Below are 15829 nucleotides of genomic sequence, written 5' to 3' on the forward strand. Positions count from 1 at the left end.
CGGCTCAGACGGCTCCGGACGGGACCGCGAGCACAGGCCGCTCCGCGGCGCCTCAGATTCCCGCGGGACCCCCCGCCCAGCCCGCCCGTCCTGTCCAGCCGCCTGCGCACCCCATCGGTGAGTGGCCCCGACCACAGCTGTCGCCTCCCCACCCCTGCCCGCGGAGCTCCGGAACCTGCCTTTGCTCCCGAGTAGTCTCCTGCTCGCAAAGACCCTCAGTCCCCACCCCGCAGTGTCTAAAGTTCTCCCAGGTGTCCCCAGTCCCTCCCGAAACCTGGCTCCCCCCAGCCCCTTCCAGTCTGTAAGTGTCCCCCACTCTCCACGTCCCTCCCAGTCTTGCCAAGTCTCCCCCACTCCCCCCGTCTCCACTAGTTGCGCTCAACTCTCCTCCCCATCCTGTCAGCTAGAGATCCCTCTTTGGGGTCTCCCAACACCACCCTCTTCCATCTCTGCCCTACTTGGTCCTCTTCCCACCCACGAGCTCCTCTCTTACCTCACCAACCCCATCGCCTGTCCAGCCACCCCAAACCTCCTTCCAGTGATGTCCCCCAGACCTCTCCCTGCCTAGGACACTGGCCAAAGTCCCCTTCCTTTGCCAACATCCCAGGTTCCAGCTCCCACCTCTTCTCTACCTCTCCCACACTCCTGCTGCGCGGACTCCTTTACCCTATTTTTTTTGTTGTTGTTTTTTAGAATCATTATGGCTTTATGGCTTTTTAACATATTTGATTTTCAGTTATTTTTGATGCTCAAATTGTTGCATCTTTGGGCAGTGGAAGTCCCATCAATCTGGGTCCTGTGTCCCTGTGACTTGTCCCACCTATCTTTGAGTACTTCCCCACCATCTAATCCAGGCTCACTTGTTCTTTCTCTGCTGCAGCCCTAGAATCAGCCATTTCTTTAAGGAGCTCCGGTATCTTTTAGTGGAAAACGATATTTAGAGACTCCAGTCTGACCAAAAGCTGGTTCTGTGAAAAGAGCAGTAAAATTATAGGCATCCAGTTAGACTGATCAAGGCAAAATAAACAAAGAGACAAATGACTGATATCAGGAATTAAAGAGGGGACATCACTACAGACCCTACAGAGGATGAAAGGCTAGTAAGGCAACATAGAGAACACATCTGCGTGCTGGGGGTGCTCGTTGCTGCTGGGTTGGTAGTTCTTTCTTTTCCTAACTCCTTAGACCTATGATAGGAGCATAGTCTCTGAGGTCAGGTTGCCTGAAGTCCCAGCATGAGGACTTTCGAGCGCTTTTGGCAAGTTATTGCTATCTTCCTGAGCCTCTATTCCCTGGTCTGAAACGTGGGGATAATAACAGCCCTATCTTACAACGTTGTTACGAAGTTTAAATGAGGTAGAGCAGTGTCTGGCATGCAGCGATCATATATGTTGAGTTATTATTCTTATGAATGCCCAAGCTCCTCATGACCTGGGTGCACCTGGGCAATTTCTCCGCTTTATTTCTCACCACTCCTCCTCGTGTCCCTGTGTCCAGCCACTCCATCCAGACATTTCACAGCTCCGGGAGTTTGCACACACTATCCTCTCCGCCTAAATGCCCTTGTCATGCCCACTCAAAAGCCAGCCACCTCAAAAGTCAGCCCATCCAGAACTTTGCTGATCCTGTGGTCAGTTCCTCATATCCACTTCTGGTGCCCACAATTCCACTGCCTCGCATTTCCCAGACATCACTGACTGCTTGTGCCCAGGTCCTCTCCTCACTGGGGGCTCTGAGTGGGTGGGTGCTGGTGTCCGGCCTATTTCTGGGTCCTGATACAGCTCCTGATACATGGCATGATTTCAGTGACAACGTGTGAAATGATGGAAGGGGAGAAGGGAAGCAGACCAGAATGAAGGAATGAAGGAATACATTTCTTCCAGGCAGTTTCTGCATCCTTCCCTTTGTCTATCCCTTGGTCTTCCAGCATAACTCCCCTTCTTCCATCATTTCACCATTAATCTCTTTCTTCCTCTAGTTGGAATAATTACCTTCTTCCTATTTTAGCCATCACCCCTGCCGTCCACCATTAGTGCTCTATACTCCTCTTCCTCTACCCATTCCACCTTGAGCTCCCTTCCTTCTCCTCCTCCTCCACCAGTTCCCCCATCAACACCCTCTCCTCCCGCAGGCAGCTCTCTCCCTGCACATCTCCTTGGGCGAGCCCAACAAGGGTAGAGTGCAGCCACCATGTTCAGCTGGCTAAAGCGAAGTGGGGCGCGGAACCAGCAGCCTGAGGCCATCCGCACAGTGACCTCCGCCCTCAAGGAGCTGTACCGCACCAAGCTGCTGCCTCTGGAGGAGCACTACCGCTTCGGGGACTTCCACTCGCCGGCACTGGAGGATGCCGACTTTGACGGCAAGCCCATGGTGCTGGTGGCCGGCCAGTACAGCACGGGCAAGACCAGCTTCATCCAGTACCTGCTGGAGCAGGAGGTGCCAGGCTCCCGTGTGGGGCCCGAACCCACCACCGACTGCTTTGTGGCCGTCATGCACGGTGACACCGAGGGCACCGTACCGGGCAATGCCCTCGTCGTTGACCCAGACAAGCCCTTCCGAAAACTCAACCCCTTTGGAAACACCTTCCTCAACAGGTGTGTAGCTGGGAGCCAGGGAGACATCTTCCTGTCCCTGGCCCCCATCTCTGTCCCTTCCCCACCTGTGTTTCTCTCCTTTTCAGCCCCAATTTCCTTCTCTCTACCTGATCCTCCCCGCTTCCTGCCTCTGCTCCCCTGCCTTCTCTAGAGGAACGGTGGAGCCAGTGGAGCCAGCCTTCCTGGCTTCCACTCCTGTCTCCTGGGTGGCCTTGGGCAAATGACTTAACTTCTCTGTCTCTCTTATCTTGGTCTGGAAAACGGGGATAACTATAGGGTTGTTGTGAGAACTAAATGAACTAATACCTACAAAGTGCTTAGAACAGCACCTGGCACAAAGTATGCGTAAATGCTCGGTAAACATCAGCTCTGATTTTTGTTATAGTTATTCTCTGTCCCGATCTTCCTTTTCTCTTTCAAATCTTCTGTTCTCTGTACCTGATGCACCCTCTGTACAGACCTGGTTTGCCTTCCTCCTGCATCTCCATTGACCCCTGCCCTTCCCTCTGCCCCAGGTTAATGTGCGCCCAGCTCCCCAATCAAGTCCTGGAGAGCATTAGCATCATTGACACCCCAGGTATCCTGTCAGGTGCCAAACAGAGAGTGAGCCGTGGTAAGTGAGACTGGACCCCTGGGTCTGAGGGAGGAGGGGCTGGGGCCTGGACTCCTGGGTCTGAGGGAGGAGGGGTTGGGGGCTGGGCTCCTGGGTCTGAGGGAGGAGGGGTTGGGGGCTGGGCTCCTGGGTCTGAGGGAGGAGGGGCTGGGGGCCTGGGCTCCTGGGTCTGAGGGAGGGGGGGCTGGGGGCTGGTCTCCTGGGTCTGAGGGAGGAGGGGCTGGGGGCTGGACTCCTGGGTCTGAGGGAGGAGGGCCCCAGTCTCTGCTAGGACTTGCTCCTGTGTCAGCTGGCCCTGAGCTGGCTGGGAAGGGAAGGGAGCTGGTGGAAGAAAGGCTGTGATTCCCCCATGTTGGTGCACGTTGCTGGTGGGGGAGGTGGTGGTTGAACACGTGTGAACAGGCCACAGCTGCATGTCTGGGCATCCCGAAGGACAGAGAGGGAGAGAGAGAGAGAGACAGACAGAGATACAAAAAGTCATAGACAGAGAGACAGAAAAATTCGAGGCCCAGAGAGGAGACAGAGCTTAGCAGGGAGGCCCTGGGCACTGTGAGCTCCTGGCGAGTCTGGGCCACAGATGGGGCTGAGAAGGAGCTGGGAGGGGGGATCTGGGCAGGGGCCAAGGCCTGGCGTGGAATTTATAAACAGCTGTGCAGGGGGAGCGGCAGGAGGCGAATTCCAGCAGGGCCTCCAGAGCCTGGCCCCCACCGCTGCCCAGCACGGCTCCGCATCTGCACCCCACACCCCCACCCCAGCATTTCAGTCCCCTGCTCCGCGCCCCAGAGGCCAGGAACTGGGGCAAAAGAGGCTGCAGTGTGGGTCAGAGGGGACCGGGAGACTGGGCCTCGGGGTAGGGCGAGGGCGCGGAGGGTTACGGTGTTCCTGGCTGCAGGCCCAGCCCCAGCGTTCGTGCGTCCCTGGAGAGAAAGGCAGGGGGCAGCTGCAGAAGCGATTGGGAGGGCGCGCTGCCAGCCGGAGGGGGGAGGCAGAAGGGCGGCAGGGAGTTCCTGGGAGAGCTAGAGGGAACGGGTCTCCAAGCCTGCGCAGGGGTGCCAGGTGGGGGGCCTAAACGCGGTGGGAAGGGGGGAGAGTTGAGAACGGGTCTCCTTCCCTGGCAGGAGGCAGAGGAGAGTCTGTCTGGCTCTCTGTGTGGATGTGTCTGTGTGTGTCTGAGAATCTGTGCCTGTGGCTGTGACTTTTTGTGCCCCTGAAGGACTGTGGGGGACTTTGTGTGATTGTGTCTCTGTATGCCATTGTATTGTGAAATGTTGGGTGAGTGTGTGTGTGTAAGGGAACCTTTTGTGTAACTCTGGATAATTTAGCGTGTGTCTGGGAAAGTGTGTAATTGTGGGTGTGACTGCGATTATGAAAGATTCTAGGTATGTCTGTGCCTCTGTGTGTGTCAGGGCTGGGCTTGTGGTTGTACCTGTGTGTGACTTTGTGTGGCCGTATAGGACTGTATAAGCCTGAGGGTCTTTGTTGGATTGTGTGTGACTGCATGTGATGGTATCTGTGGGTACAGTCGTGCGCTCGCGTGTGCATGCTAGTGTCTGTTACTTTCTGTGGGTCACACGATGTCTTAGTGATTGTGTGACCACGCATATCTGTGTACGTCCTAGATTGTGAGCAAGGGTGTCTCAGGGAGTCTGCAACTTATAGCGTGTGACCAGGTGTGTGCTACTGGGTATTCGTGTGTGTGTGCATTCATGTGTGTGTGTATTGGTGGGGTGTGTGGCTGCCTCTGTGTGTAATATTTGTGAACACGCGTGTATGTGACTGTGCCAGAATGGAGCCCTTTGGCGGGATTCAAATCTGGGCTCTGCTCTTTTTAATCTGTGGGACCTTGGGCAAGCTACTGTAAATTGGGAGTAATAATAGTATCATCCTCATAGGTTACAGCTAGGGTTAACATTAAATGTTAAAACATGGGAAGCACTGAAAACAGTGTGCGGCACAAGTAGGTGCTATGGAAGTGCTAATGAGACTGTTTTTCCTGTGTGAGTGCGTGTGTGCCCTGGGTTTCTCTCTGCCACGTCTCCCATTCCCACACTGACTCAACCTCCTTCCCTCCTTCCCTCCCGCATGAGACACACTTTCCAAATTTGGGCTGGTGTGTGTGTTTGTGTAGGCACTGGGGAAGGAGGGGGCCCCAGCTGCAGTCTCTCTAGTGACCTGGCCCTTCCTGCCCCGTGTCCCCCACCCGTCAGTCCATTCCATTTCCCAGCGGCCATAAGAAGCCTGCTTCCTCCTTGGCAGGATGGGCCTGGCACTAGCTCCCCTATGAGAGCTCCTGCTCTGTCCACTCCTACCTGTGTGCCTTGATTCCTCATCTGGAAAATGGGGGTCATAAAAGTGTCTGTCTTCCTGGGGTTGTTTTGAGGATTCAATGAGTTGAATCAGGGAGAGCGTGAAGTGATGTCTGGTGAATTAGTGATGGTTCCCCTGTTCTGCCGTTTAATTCCTCATCCTCCAGACCACTCTGTGGTCACTTATCTGAGAAGTCCTTCCTGCCCCCCAGGCTGGGTCAGGCACCCCCTCTGTGCTCCTGCAGCTCTCTGGGCTTCCCTGGTCCCAGCCTGATCCCTCTGGGGATGGGTCTGTGTCCCAAGCCATGTCCCCAGCACAGAGCAGGTGGCTGTGGGGATGGCTCCTGAAGGACTCCCCCATTGTGTCTGGCATGCATGGTTACTAATACGTGTTCAGCACTTACCATGCGCTCAGCAGTGGGGTTTTCTTTTCTTCTTTTTTCCCCCCTACTTCCGCCTCCCCCCTCCCCCGACTCCGGTTTAAGCTGTTGTTTCTCACTCTAGTTGTATAGGACACAGCTCCCTGGCCCATGCTGGTGTTATGAGCCTTGTGTTCCCCTCAGCTGAGGCCGTTGGTTGCCGGTCAGGTCAGCTGCTCACAGCAGTTCATGGCAGCTCTCGCCAACTGCCGGCCACTCATGATGGCTGCTGGCCCCTCACGCTGGCCACCAGCCACTCATGGTACCCCATGGCACATGGCAGCCCACCGCAGCCCACCGCAGCCCACCGCAGCCCAGCTCCAGGGAGAGCCGTTGTTCACAGTCTTAGCTGTAGAGGGCGCAGCTCACTGGCCCATGAGGGAATCGAACCAGCAAACTCCGCATTAGGAGCACAGCGCTCCAACCACCTGAGCCACCAGACCAGCCCTGTTTTTTGTGGGGTTTTTTTTTTGTTTGTTGTTGTTGTTGTTTAACAGTTTTATTGGGGTATAATTTACATGCTTAAAACTCATCCATTTTAAGTGTACAGTTCAGTCCCAGGCACTGGTTTAAGCTCTTTATATATGCTAGCTCATTTATATTCTTTTAATGTTCACACCAGTCCTATGAGGTTGGTTCTGTTACGAGTTTCATGTCATAGAAGAGGAAACAGGTTCAGAGAGGTTTCCTACTTAAGGTCACACAGCTGATGGGGGCAGAGCCAGCATTCAAACCCAGTTCTTGCTGACTGACCTCTGCTCTCCCAAGCCTCCCTGGAGAGTGAATGGTGTGAATGGTGAAAGAATGAATGAACGAACCCAGGAGCCAGTTGTTGGAATGGGTGCTCCACGAGGGCAAAGGCCTTGTGTATGTGTCCTCTGTGGTATCACCAGTGCCCAGGACAGGGCCTGGCACATGGAAGACTCTCAGTCAATATTGGTAAATACGTGAAAGATATTAACATCTGCTATGACAAGAGCATTGTCAGGGCCAACGTGAACTCTCTAGTTGCTGGGTTGTGAGGAGATCAGACAGGTCTGGGGAGGGGCCGAGGGGATGGAGACACTTGGGGGGTTGGGGAGGGTCCATAGAAGCACATAGGGTGTCTGTTAGGAACTAGTTCAGTATTTTACCAACTTGTACTTCTGGACCAATGTACACCACTAGTCTGCAGAATGAATGAATGAATGAAAAAGGGGAGGGGGTGATTGTCCCCTGTAGTCAGATGGCTTGAGAGACTGGGGCCAGATTGATAGGAGTCGTTCTGGGGGCTGGAGGGCAGAGTAGTGGGCTACACAGAGGCCTTGGCTATTTTGCATGGACAAGGATTTTGGTAGTTAACAACCTGGACATCCGTACAGTCCGCTATCAACCCAAATAGATGCCTCCGTATCACTGGAGGGTGGGGGGGCTGATCTTTGTCCCACCCCCTCCCCCCAGGCTATGACTTCCCAGCCGTGCTGCGCTGGTTCGCCGAGCGTGTGGACCTCATCATCCTGCTGTTTGACGCCCACAAGCTGGAGATCTCCGACGAGTTCTCCGAGGCCATCGGCGCCCTGCGAGGCCACGAAGACAAGATCCGCGTGGTGCTCAATAAGGCCGACATGGTGGAGACGCAGCAGTTGATGCGCGTTTATGGGGCGCTCATGTGGGCTCTGGGCAAGGTGGTGGGCACGCCCGAGGTGCTGCGCGTCTACATCGGTTCCTTCTGGTCCCAGCCCCTCCTGGTGCCTGACAACCGGCGCCTATTCGAGCTGGAGGAGCAGGACCTCTTCCGCGACATCCAGGGCCTGCCGCGCCACGCAGCCCTGCGCAAGCTCAATGACCTCGTGAAGAGGGCCCGGCTGGTGCGGGTGAGTAGTGATGGGGGGCGGGGGAAGTGCAGTACTGAGAGACGGGGAGGCAGAGGCAGTCTGGCCTTTCCTTTGATCCTCCTTCGTCAGAGGTTGCTAGTCACGGATTTATCAGCTCTCTGATTAGTTGTCTAATCTAAGAGAGTTCTCTAAACTGCATTATTCTGGTGCAGAGTGGACTGGGGGAAGCAGAATTGCATGGAGAATTGTTCTTCTACCATTGGCGTTTCTGGCTTTGTCTTTTCTATCCTATTTTTCCTTCATTCATCACCTACCACTGATCAGATTGCACCATGTCCAGACCAGGACTCCCATGTCACTCAGCAAAAACCAGGCCTCCCCTGTGGCACACCCCCACAACCTGCCTTTCCTCTCTGTCTTCATCTTCCACTCCTTTCCCACCATTCATTGCACTTCACACTGGCCTCAGTCCTACCTCAGTGCCTTTGCTCTTGCTCTTGCCTTTTCCTGGAGACCTCCCCCTTCTCGTTCCCCTCCCACCTGGCTATCCACATGGCTCACTTGTCACCTAGTTCAAGTCTTTCCTCAAATGTCCTCTCTGGCAGGCTTCCCTGCCTGCCCTCCCTTTTTTATGACCCTAACGGCTCCCCTTGCAAGTCCTGCTTTATCCCTGTTGTAGTTTTTCTTCATAGTAGTCATTACTCCTTGGCCTTATGTTATCCGTTCATTGGGTTTCTATGTTTACTGCCTGTCTCCTCCACTCACATTTAAGCTCCACAAAAGCAGGGATCTTTCTTTGGATTTGTTCCCTGTATTCCCAGTGCCTGGAACAGAGTTGGTGCTCAGTAAATATTTATTGAATTAATGACATTGAAGAAACGCTCACATTCAACAAAAACTCTTCTGTGCCTGGCCCTGTTTCAGATGGTGTAGGGGGCACAGCAGTGACCAAGGCAGTCCAGGGGAGGAGAAAGACCCATCTCCAGACAAGAAAAACCCAGCATGGTCAGGGCTGGAACTGGGGAGGCCGGGGGTAATCAGAGAGGGCTTCTCGGAGGAGAGGGCACCTGAGCTGTGAACTAGAGGATGAGGAGGACAAGGAGCAGAAGGGATTCTAGACAGTGGGAGCAGCAAACACATGGACTGGAAGAAGAACGTGGCAGGTTCAAGGGACAGGGGAAATGTCCGGTGAACCTACTGTGGGCAGTGCACCTGAGGCTGTGGAGGTGGATGGCAGTCAGACCACCCAGGGCTGGAGCCAGGAACCCGCGCTTTGTGCTGAGAGAGCTGGGGAGCCGTGGAAAGGGTCAATGCAGGGGACGGACATCGTTAGACTCTAGCTGCCTTCTGGAGGTTGGATTCAAGGGCTGTGAGACAGGGGCTGCAGACCAGGGAGGAGGTTGGGGACCAATGAACGGGGAGGAGGCTGGATCAGGACAGGGCCTTGGGGAAGGGGAGGAGAGCACTGGTTTCAGAGTGATTTTGGAGGCTGATTGAACATTAATGGGGGAGGCTGCCAGGGTGGAGGAGGGGCAGGAAGCTGGGCAGGCAGGGAGGCCCAGAAGGTTATGGGGGTGGAGGGGCCTGAGGTGTTGATTTAAGGAGCAGTGGAGAAGGGGGTGAGTCAGAGCCCCCACTCCCACCCCAGGAATCCTCCTTGGGAGGGAGCGGCCCAGTGTGGACTGGAGCTTTCAGAGTCCACCTTTCTCTCCTCCCAGGCTCTGAACTGTCTCTCTCTCTGTCTCTGTCTCTGTCTCTCTCTCTCTCCCCTTATTTCTACCTCTTTCTAGTTTCTTTCTCTCTCTTATTCTTTCTCTCAGTCTCTTCTTTTCTCTTCCCCTCTCCTTCCCTCATTCTCTCTTCCCTCTCTCTCCTGAGTTCCCTTCCTTTGCCTTTACCTCTCTGTCTTCCTATCTTTCTCAATCTCCCATGGTTCGCCCTAATCCCCGTCCCCCCCCACCCCCCCACGGACCCCTGTTCCCCAGGCCCCTTGGGGAAGCAGACAGCGTCAGGAGCTGGAGCCCAGGGCCGCGGTATGATGGGGCGAGGTCGGGCCCGACACCTGGTGCCCCCGCGGCGGCTACGGAAACCCGGCCAAACCCCGGAGTCCGGGACCCGCGTCCCGGCCCACCCCGCCCTCCCACCTTATCTCTTCCTGGCACCTTCCCCCGTTTCCTCTCTGGAAAAGCCATCAGCGCCCTCTCGCCTCCCCTCTCTGGGTCCCGGAGTAGCCGCCCTTAGGCCCCGCCCCTCACCTTATTGGCCCAGACTCACAGGCCACGCCCACCATCCTGGCCACACCCCTGTCCTGATTGGCCCCTCACACCTACGGACCATTCCTTCCCCTTCCTCGTGAAGATTCATCCATGGCTCCCCAGTGCCGCTCAAGATACAGCGTCCACTGTGACCAAGACTCGCTGCCCCTCCCCGCCCCATGTCACCTGCTCATTCCCCACGTATGAGTCTGCAACAATTGGTCCAGCCATCAAATAACCGTTTACCTTTCCCTGTGCTCTCCTCCAAGGGTACAAGGCCTTTCTGGACGCTTGGTAGTGACCCCTCTATACGATGTAGGGTTTGTCCTAGGGCTCTGCCCTTCGGTTGAAGTGATAACTGCTAGAAGGGGCGATTTCCATTGTGCTATGATACTTGAGGCCTAGGTGTTGGAAGAGTCTGAGTCTAAAGAGGCCAAATGCACTGAACCTCATACCGAGCTTCTCTGAGCAGCCCAATGACATTCATTCAACAGTTACTAACCACCTACCACGTGTCCCCCCCCGACCCCCCAATACACACTGTTCTAGACCCTGGGGATACAGCAGGGAGCAAATCAGACAAAATTTCTTTTCTTGTAGCATTACTTTGTAATGGAGAAGTGGGTATTAAATTAATCTATAATATTATATGGTATGTGATAAGGATTATGAAGAAAAGTGAAGCAGAGGAGAGACGGGTGAGGGGCCATCTTAGGGACATCAGGAAGGGTTTCCCAGAAGAGGTGATACTGGAGCAGAGACCTGAAGAAGAGGATGAGGGGAGCTGAGTGGAGATCTGGGGGAAACCATACCAGGCAGAGGGAACAGCAAGTGCAGAGGCCCTAGGCAGGAACATGTTTGAGTAAGGAGCCCAGGGTGGCTGCAGGAGACAGGGTGGTGGGAAGTGGGAGGAGATGAGGACTCAGAAGCAGCCAGAGTCACTAAAATTTTTAGCATTCTAAACTTATGATTCATTAAACAAATGTTTTTAATTGAACATTTAAGAACATTAAAGCATTCGTGCTCTGTCAAACATGCTTCGTCCCACCACCTCTCAGAGTCTCTTCCCTAGAGGTGTAGGTAGTTTCTTGTGTCTTTTTCCAGACATGTTTTGTTTTTATTTAAGCATATACATTTAAATATTGAGCTTCCTATAAAAAAATAGGACATACTGTGCTCATTATTCTGCCCTCTTTGTTTATTTTTTGATAACTTGTGAGATTGTGGCTCAGAGGCTCCCAAGTTCATTGGTTTATTCTACAAATATTTCTTGAGTGCTTTATGTGCACATTTTGCCGGTGCTTAGGACAGAGGGAACAAATGAGGTCCCAGCCCTCCAATGGAAGGAGACAGAATAAGTAAACCAAAAGACAAATAAAATAATGATGAATTGTGGTAAATGTTGTGAACAAAACGATGAAGGTGAAAATGATGAAGATAGAAAATAATTGGATGGTGATGGCTGGGGCACCTACTTCTCATAGAATGGCCTCTGTGAGGAGGCAACATTAAAAGGAAGCTGAGGGAGCCAGCTGTGGGGAGAGCAGTGCAGAGTTCTAAGCCCCGTGGCATGTGCAAAGGCCCTGAGGTAGGAAAAGGGCTGGCATGCTGGTAAAACAATTACGACAGGTGAGGAAGCTGGAATAGTGAGTGAAGGGAGATAATGTTGGATGACGTGGCAGGAGCCAAATCATGTAGAGCATTGCTTCTCAAACCTGTCGGTCTCAGGACCTCTTTGCACTCTTAAAAATAATCGAGAACCCCAAAGAGTTTGCACATCCCTGGACGAAATCTGTCTATATTGATCATATTAGAGGTTAAAAATGAGAGACTGTTTATTGATCTCATAATTAACCAACAACTAATAATTATATAATTATTAATAAGTAGTAATTTATTATAAATGTTATCAGTAGGTTATTCATGTTAATTTATAGTAACAAATATCGATAATATTATAAGATCACTTAAAATAACAATAAGCCTAAGTTAACCTAAGTAACAGATGTTTTATGAAAATTAACTATTTTTCCCTAACAAAAAATTAGGAAGGACAGTGAGCCCATGTTACACTTTGCAAATTTCTTTAATGTCTGATTTTCCACATGTTGTAACCTTCAAAAAACTCCACTGACCACTTGAGAAAATGAGAGCAAAAAAGAGAAATAGTGTCTTAATACTATTATTTTTGATTACTTTTGATTGTGTAAACCCTTATGGGTCTCTCGGGACCCCCTGGGGTTCCCCAGACCATACTATGAGAATTACTTCTGTAGGGCCTTATCAGCTGTGGTAGGAATTTTGAACGTGGATGAGAAGCAAATCAAGATTTTGGAGCAGTGTCTAGTGGTCTGGTGTGTGTTCCTTAGGAAAAGAAAAGAAAAAAACGCTCCAGCTGCTGCTGCATGGAGAAGGGATTGTAGGGGCAAGAGGAGAAGCCCGGAGACCAGTGGGGTAACCAATGTGTCTCCTCAGGCAAAGGATGGTGATGGCTGGGACTGGGGGTGGTTGCCACTGAGGTGGAGAAAAATGAAAAAGAGAGTTAGGAGGCAGCAAGGAAAGGACTCGCTGTGGGGTTGGAAGTGGCCAGTGAGGAGTGAGAAGAATGAAATCAGGAGTGATTTCTCGATTTTTGGCCTCCACTGGGCAGGGAGAGGTGGGGTGCTGTGTGTTCCCCAAGATGGGCACAGCTGAGAGGGCCACAGCTCTGGGGACTGCACCCGAATTCCACTGAGGGTGTCCTAAGACGGAGCTGTCCAGGAATGTTGACAAGGCAATCATCTCTGAGCCTTGAGCGCCAGGGAGAGGCTTACACTGGTATGTAGACTGGGCAGTGGACAGGGCTGAGGAGTGTTTAAGCCATGGGCGGGGCTGGGATTGCTTAGAAGAGAGGAGGAACCCTTCCACCTGTGGTGGCAGCAGCTCACCTGTAACTGACATGCAAATTCTCAAGCCCAGCCCCAGACCAAGTGTATCAGCTACTCTGGGCCGGAGGCCCCGGGAACCTGTGTTTTAATGAGCCCCACGGGTGACTGAGGCAAGCTCAGGTGAGAACTCTCCTCCCCCAGGTTCACACGTACATCATCAGCTACCTGAAGAAGGAGATGCCCTCCGTGTTTGGTAAGGAGAACAAGAAGAAACAGCTGATCCTCAAGCTGCCCGTCATCTTCGCTAAGATTCAGCTGGAGCACCACATATCTCCAGGCGACTTTCCCGACTGCCAGAAGATGCAGGTGGGAGGCCTCCCGGGAGGGGGGGCGCAAGGAGTGCTGGGAAGGTGGCTTCTGTGGGCTCCTGGATGGGGCCTCGAAAATGAAAACAGGAGAGATGGATGGCAGATTCTGGAAAGAACCTTCCACAAATGGTTCCCTGGGAGCATGGTTTTATGGGTTAGGATAAGGGAGCGAAGAGAAAACCCCAAATGACTGTGGCTTAATTTGGATAGAAGTTCATTTCTCTTCTTCGTGAAAGTCCTGGAAGATGGTCCAGGGCTGGTTTGGTACTTTACAGAACCAGGGATCCAGTCCCCTTCTGTTTTAGCTCTCTTCCATGCCTGGCCTCCAGTCCCAAGAACCCCTCATAGTACAAAATGGCTGTGAAAACTCCAACCCTTGTGTCTGCATTCCAGCCAGAAAGAACAGCGGGACTGGGATGGGGAAGCTAATGGGATAGTCACTCTCTTTAAGGACACTTTCTAGAACAATACTGTCCAATAGTAATTTCTACGATGATGAAAGGATTCTGTTGTGCTGTGCAATGTGGTGACCACATTAGAACTGAAATTTTAGGTTTTATTTCATTCTAACTCATTTCAATTTAAATAAGCATGCGTGGCTACCGTACTGAACAGGGCAATTCTGTTATAGAGTTGCATATGCAACCAACTTGTATTGACATCCAGTTGGCTAGAACTTAGTCACATGGTCACTGCTGACTGCAAGGGAAGCTGGGAAGTGTAGTCTTTTCTCTAGGTGGACAGTTAGTCCAGGTAACGTTTCAGGGATTCCAGGACTGAGGAAGAAGGGACAAATGGATCTTGGGGGACCATTGGAAGGCTCCTCGCAGGGTCAGACCTAGGATTAACCAGTGTTGGGGAAAGCGTTGGGTCTGGGTGTGGTTGCATGAGGTAAATAAAGAGTTACTGGGGGTGGGCAGGGCAAGAGTGACCTAATGAATATAGAGAGAGGTCCAGGCTCTGGCATGGAGGTGGGGATTAGCCCCTGACCCAGGCTGAGGGCTGACAAAGCATGTGACCTTTGGGACCCAGATGTTTCCAGCTCAAGACTCGGAGGAATTATAGTAGAGTGAATTTCACCGTGGCCACTTACTAGCTCCATGAACTTGGGCAAATTACTTCCTTTTCTGAGCCTGTTTCTTCCATTGGAAAATGGGCATCTTCATAGTATGTACCCACCATGTTTCCCTGAAAATAAGACCCAACCGGAAAATAAGCACTAGCTTGATTCTTCAGGATGCTCGTAATATAAAACAAGCCCTAATGCATCTTTTGGAACGAAAATTAATATAAGACCCGGTCTTATTTTCGGGGAAATATGGTAGGGCTTATTTTATGTTACAAGCAACCTGACAAAATCATACTAAGGCTTATTTTCCTGTTCGGCCTTATTTTTGGGGAAACACGGCATTGCCATGAGTGCTGAATCAGCTAATGTTTGCAACCCCCTAAGAACAGTGTCTGGCACAGAGTTTGGACTAGATCAAGGCTTCTCAACCTTAGCACCACTGACATTTGGGGCCAGAGAATTCGTCATTGTAGGGGGCTGTCCAGCGCATTGCAGAATGTTTAGCGGCATCCAGGCCTCTGCTCGCTGGATGCCAGTAGCACCCCCCAGCTGTGACAATCAAATGTCTCTAGATCTTCCCAACTGTCACCTAGGCGGTACTGTCACCGCTGACTGAGAACTGCTGCACTAAATAGCAGCTGTTAATATTACTTTGACATTTATTGAGGACTTTATCCAGACAAATTCATTTGGCCTTTCCCACGCCGCAAACGAGGGGAGTGTTAGTCAGCAATCTGTTTTACAAATGTGGAAACTGAGGCCCAGAGAAGTGAAGTCACTTGCCTAAGGATACACAGCTCCTAAGTGGCAGAGGTGGGTGGGAACCCTGGCAACCTGGCCTTGGAGTCCTGTCCCCAGCTTCACCATCACACCCCCATCTCTTTATGGTCACGATCAGCAGACCTCTCTGTCTTGGCTCTGGAAATTAATGTGGTGCCATAATATGGGTCCGTCTTTGTGGCGACTTTCCCAGTGCAGGTTACTTAGAGCTGCCTGTGTCAGAAGTGGTGTGACCACAAACCCAGCCCCACAGCTGCGCTAGCACAGGGTGACTTGGAGGAGGGGGTGGTCCTAGGATCTCCTAATGATCCGTCCATCCCAAAGCGAACCTCCACATTCGGCAGCAAGCCCTTTAGCCCTTTTTGGGTGGTGGGGTAACGGCTAATAGAGTGGAAGGAATTGAATTTTCTAAAACTTACATTACAGAGACGGAGCTGGCTAGGCAGCTGGGGTGCCCAGGGGATGGGCATGGCTGAGGGCTGACTGTCTAGGACTCTGGTAAAGCTGGAGCTAATGTCAAAATGTTGAAATCCTTCTGTACCAGCTGACAAACGGCTGCTGCTCTGAGTCATTGGAGGTCCCCTGAGCTCCCTACTATCCAGTGGTTCTGGGGCGTGCCCGGCACAGGGGGAGGACCCATGGGATCCTATTGCCCAAATCTCTTCTGAGTGGTGGGTGCCCATGCAGATATTCAAATACATCTGCCCCTCTCAGTAAAGAGCTGCTACCTGAGCTGCCCAAGAG

At 52.3% G+C, this 15829-nt stretch overlaps 1 protein-coding gene across 2 annotated transcripts in view; it reads left to right on the forward strand.

Annotated features, from left to right (window-relative positions):
* EHD2 (EH domain containing 2) overlaps positions 1 to 15829 on the forward strand; it is a 17695-nt gene continuing 1866 nt past the window's right edge. Inside the window, exons 1-6 of one of the 2 annotated variants that reach the window (XM_081030320.1) lie at positions 1 to 117; positions 2132 to 2594; positions 3110 to 3207; positions 7373 to 7539; positions 7651 to 7785; positions 13070 to 13234. In XM_081030320.1, the coding sequence (XP_080886446.1) occupies positions 2191 to 2594; positions 3110 to 3207; positions 7373 to 7539; positions 7651 to 7785; positions 13070 to 13234 (969 nt within the window). In that variant the 5' untranslated portion in view covers positions 1 to 117; positions 2132 to 2190. Of the gene's footprint in view, positions 118 to 2131; positions 2595 to 3109; positions 3208 to 7372; positions 7786 to 13069; positions 13235 to 15829 lie in introns of both variants that reach the window. The other variant, XM_081030319.1, reaches the window with a different exon arrangement.

This window comes from Rhinolophus hipposideros (genome assembly GCF_964194185.1).
Source record: "Rhinolophus hipposideros genome assembly, chromosome: 21".
In the NCBI taxonomy this organism is placed as follows: Eukaryota; Metazoa; Chordata; class Mammalia; order Chiroptera; family Rhinolophidae; genus Rhinolophus; species Rhinolophus hipposideros.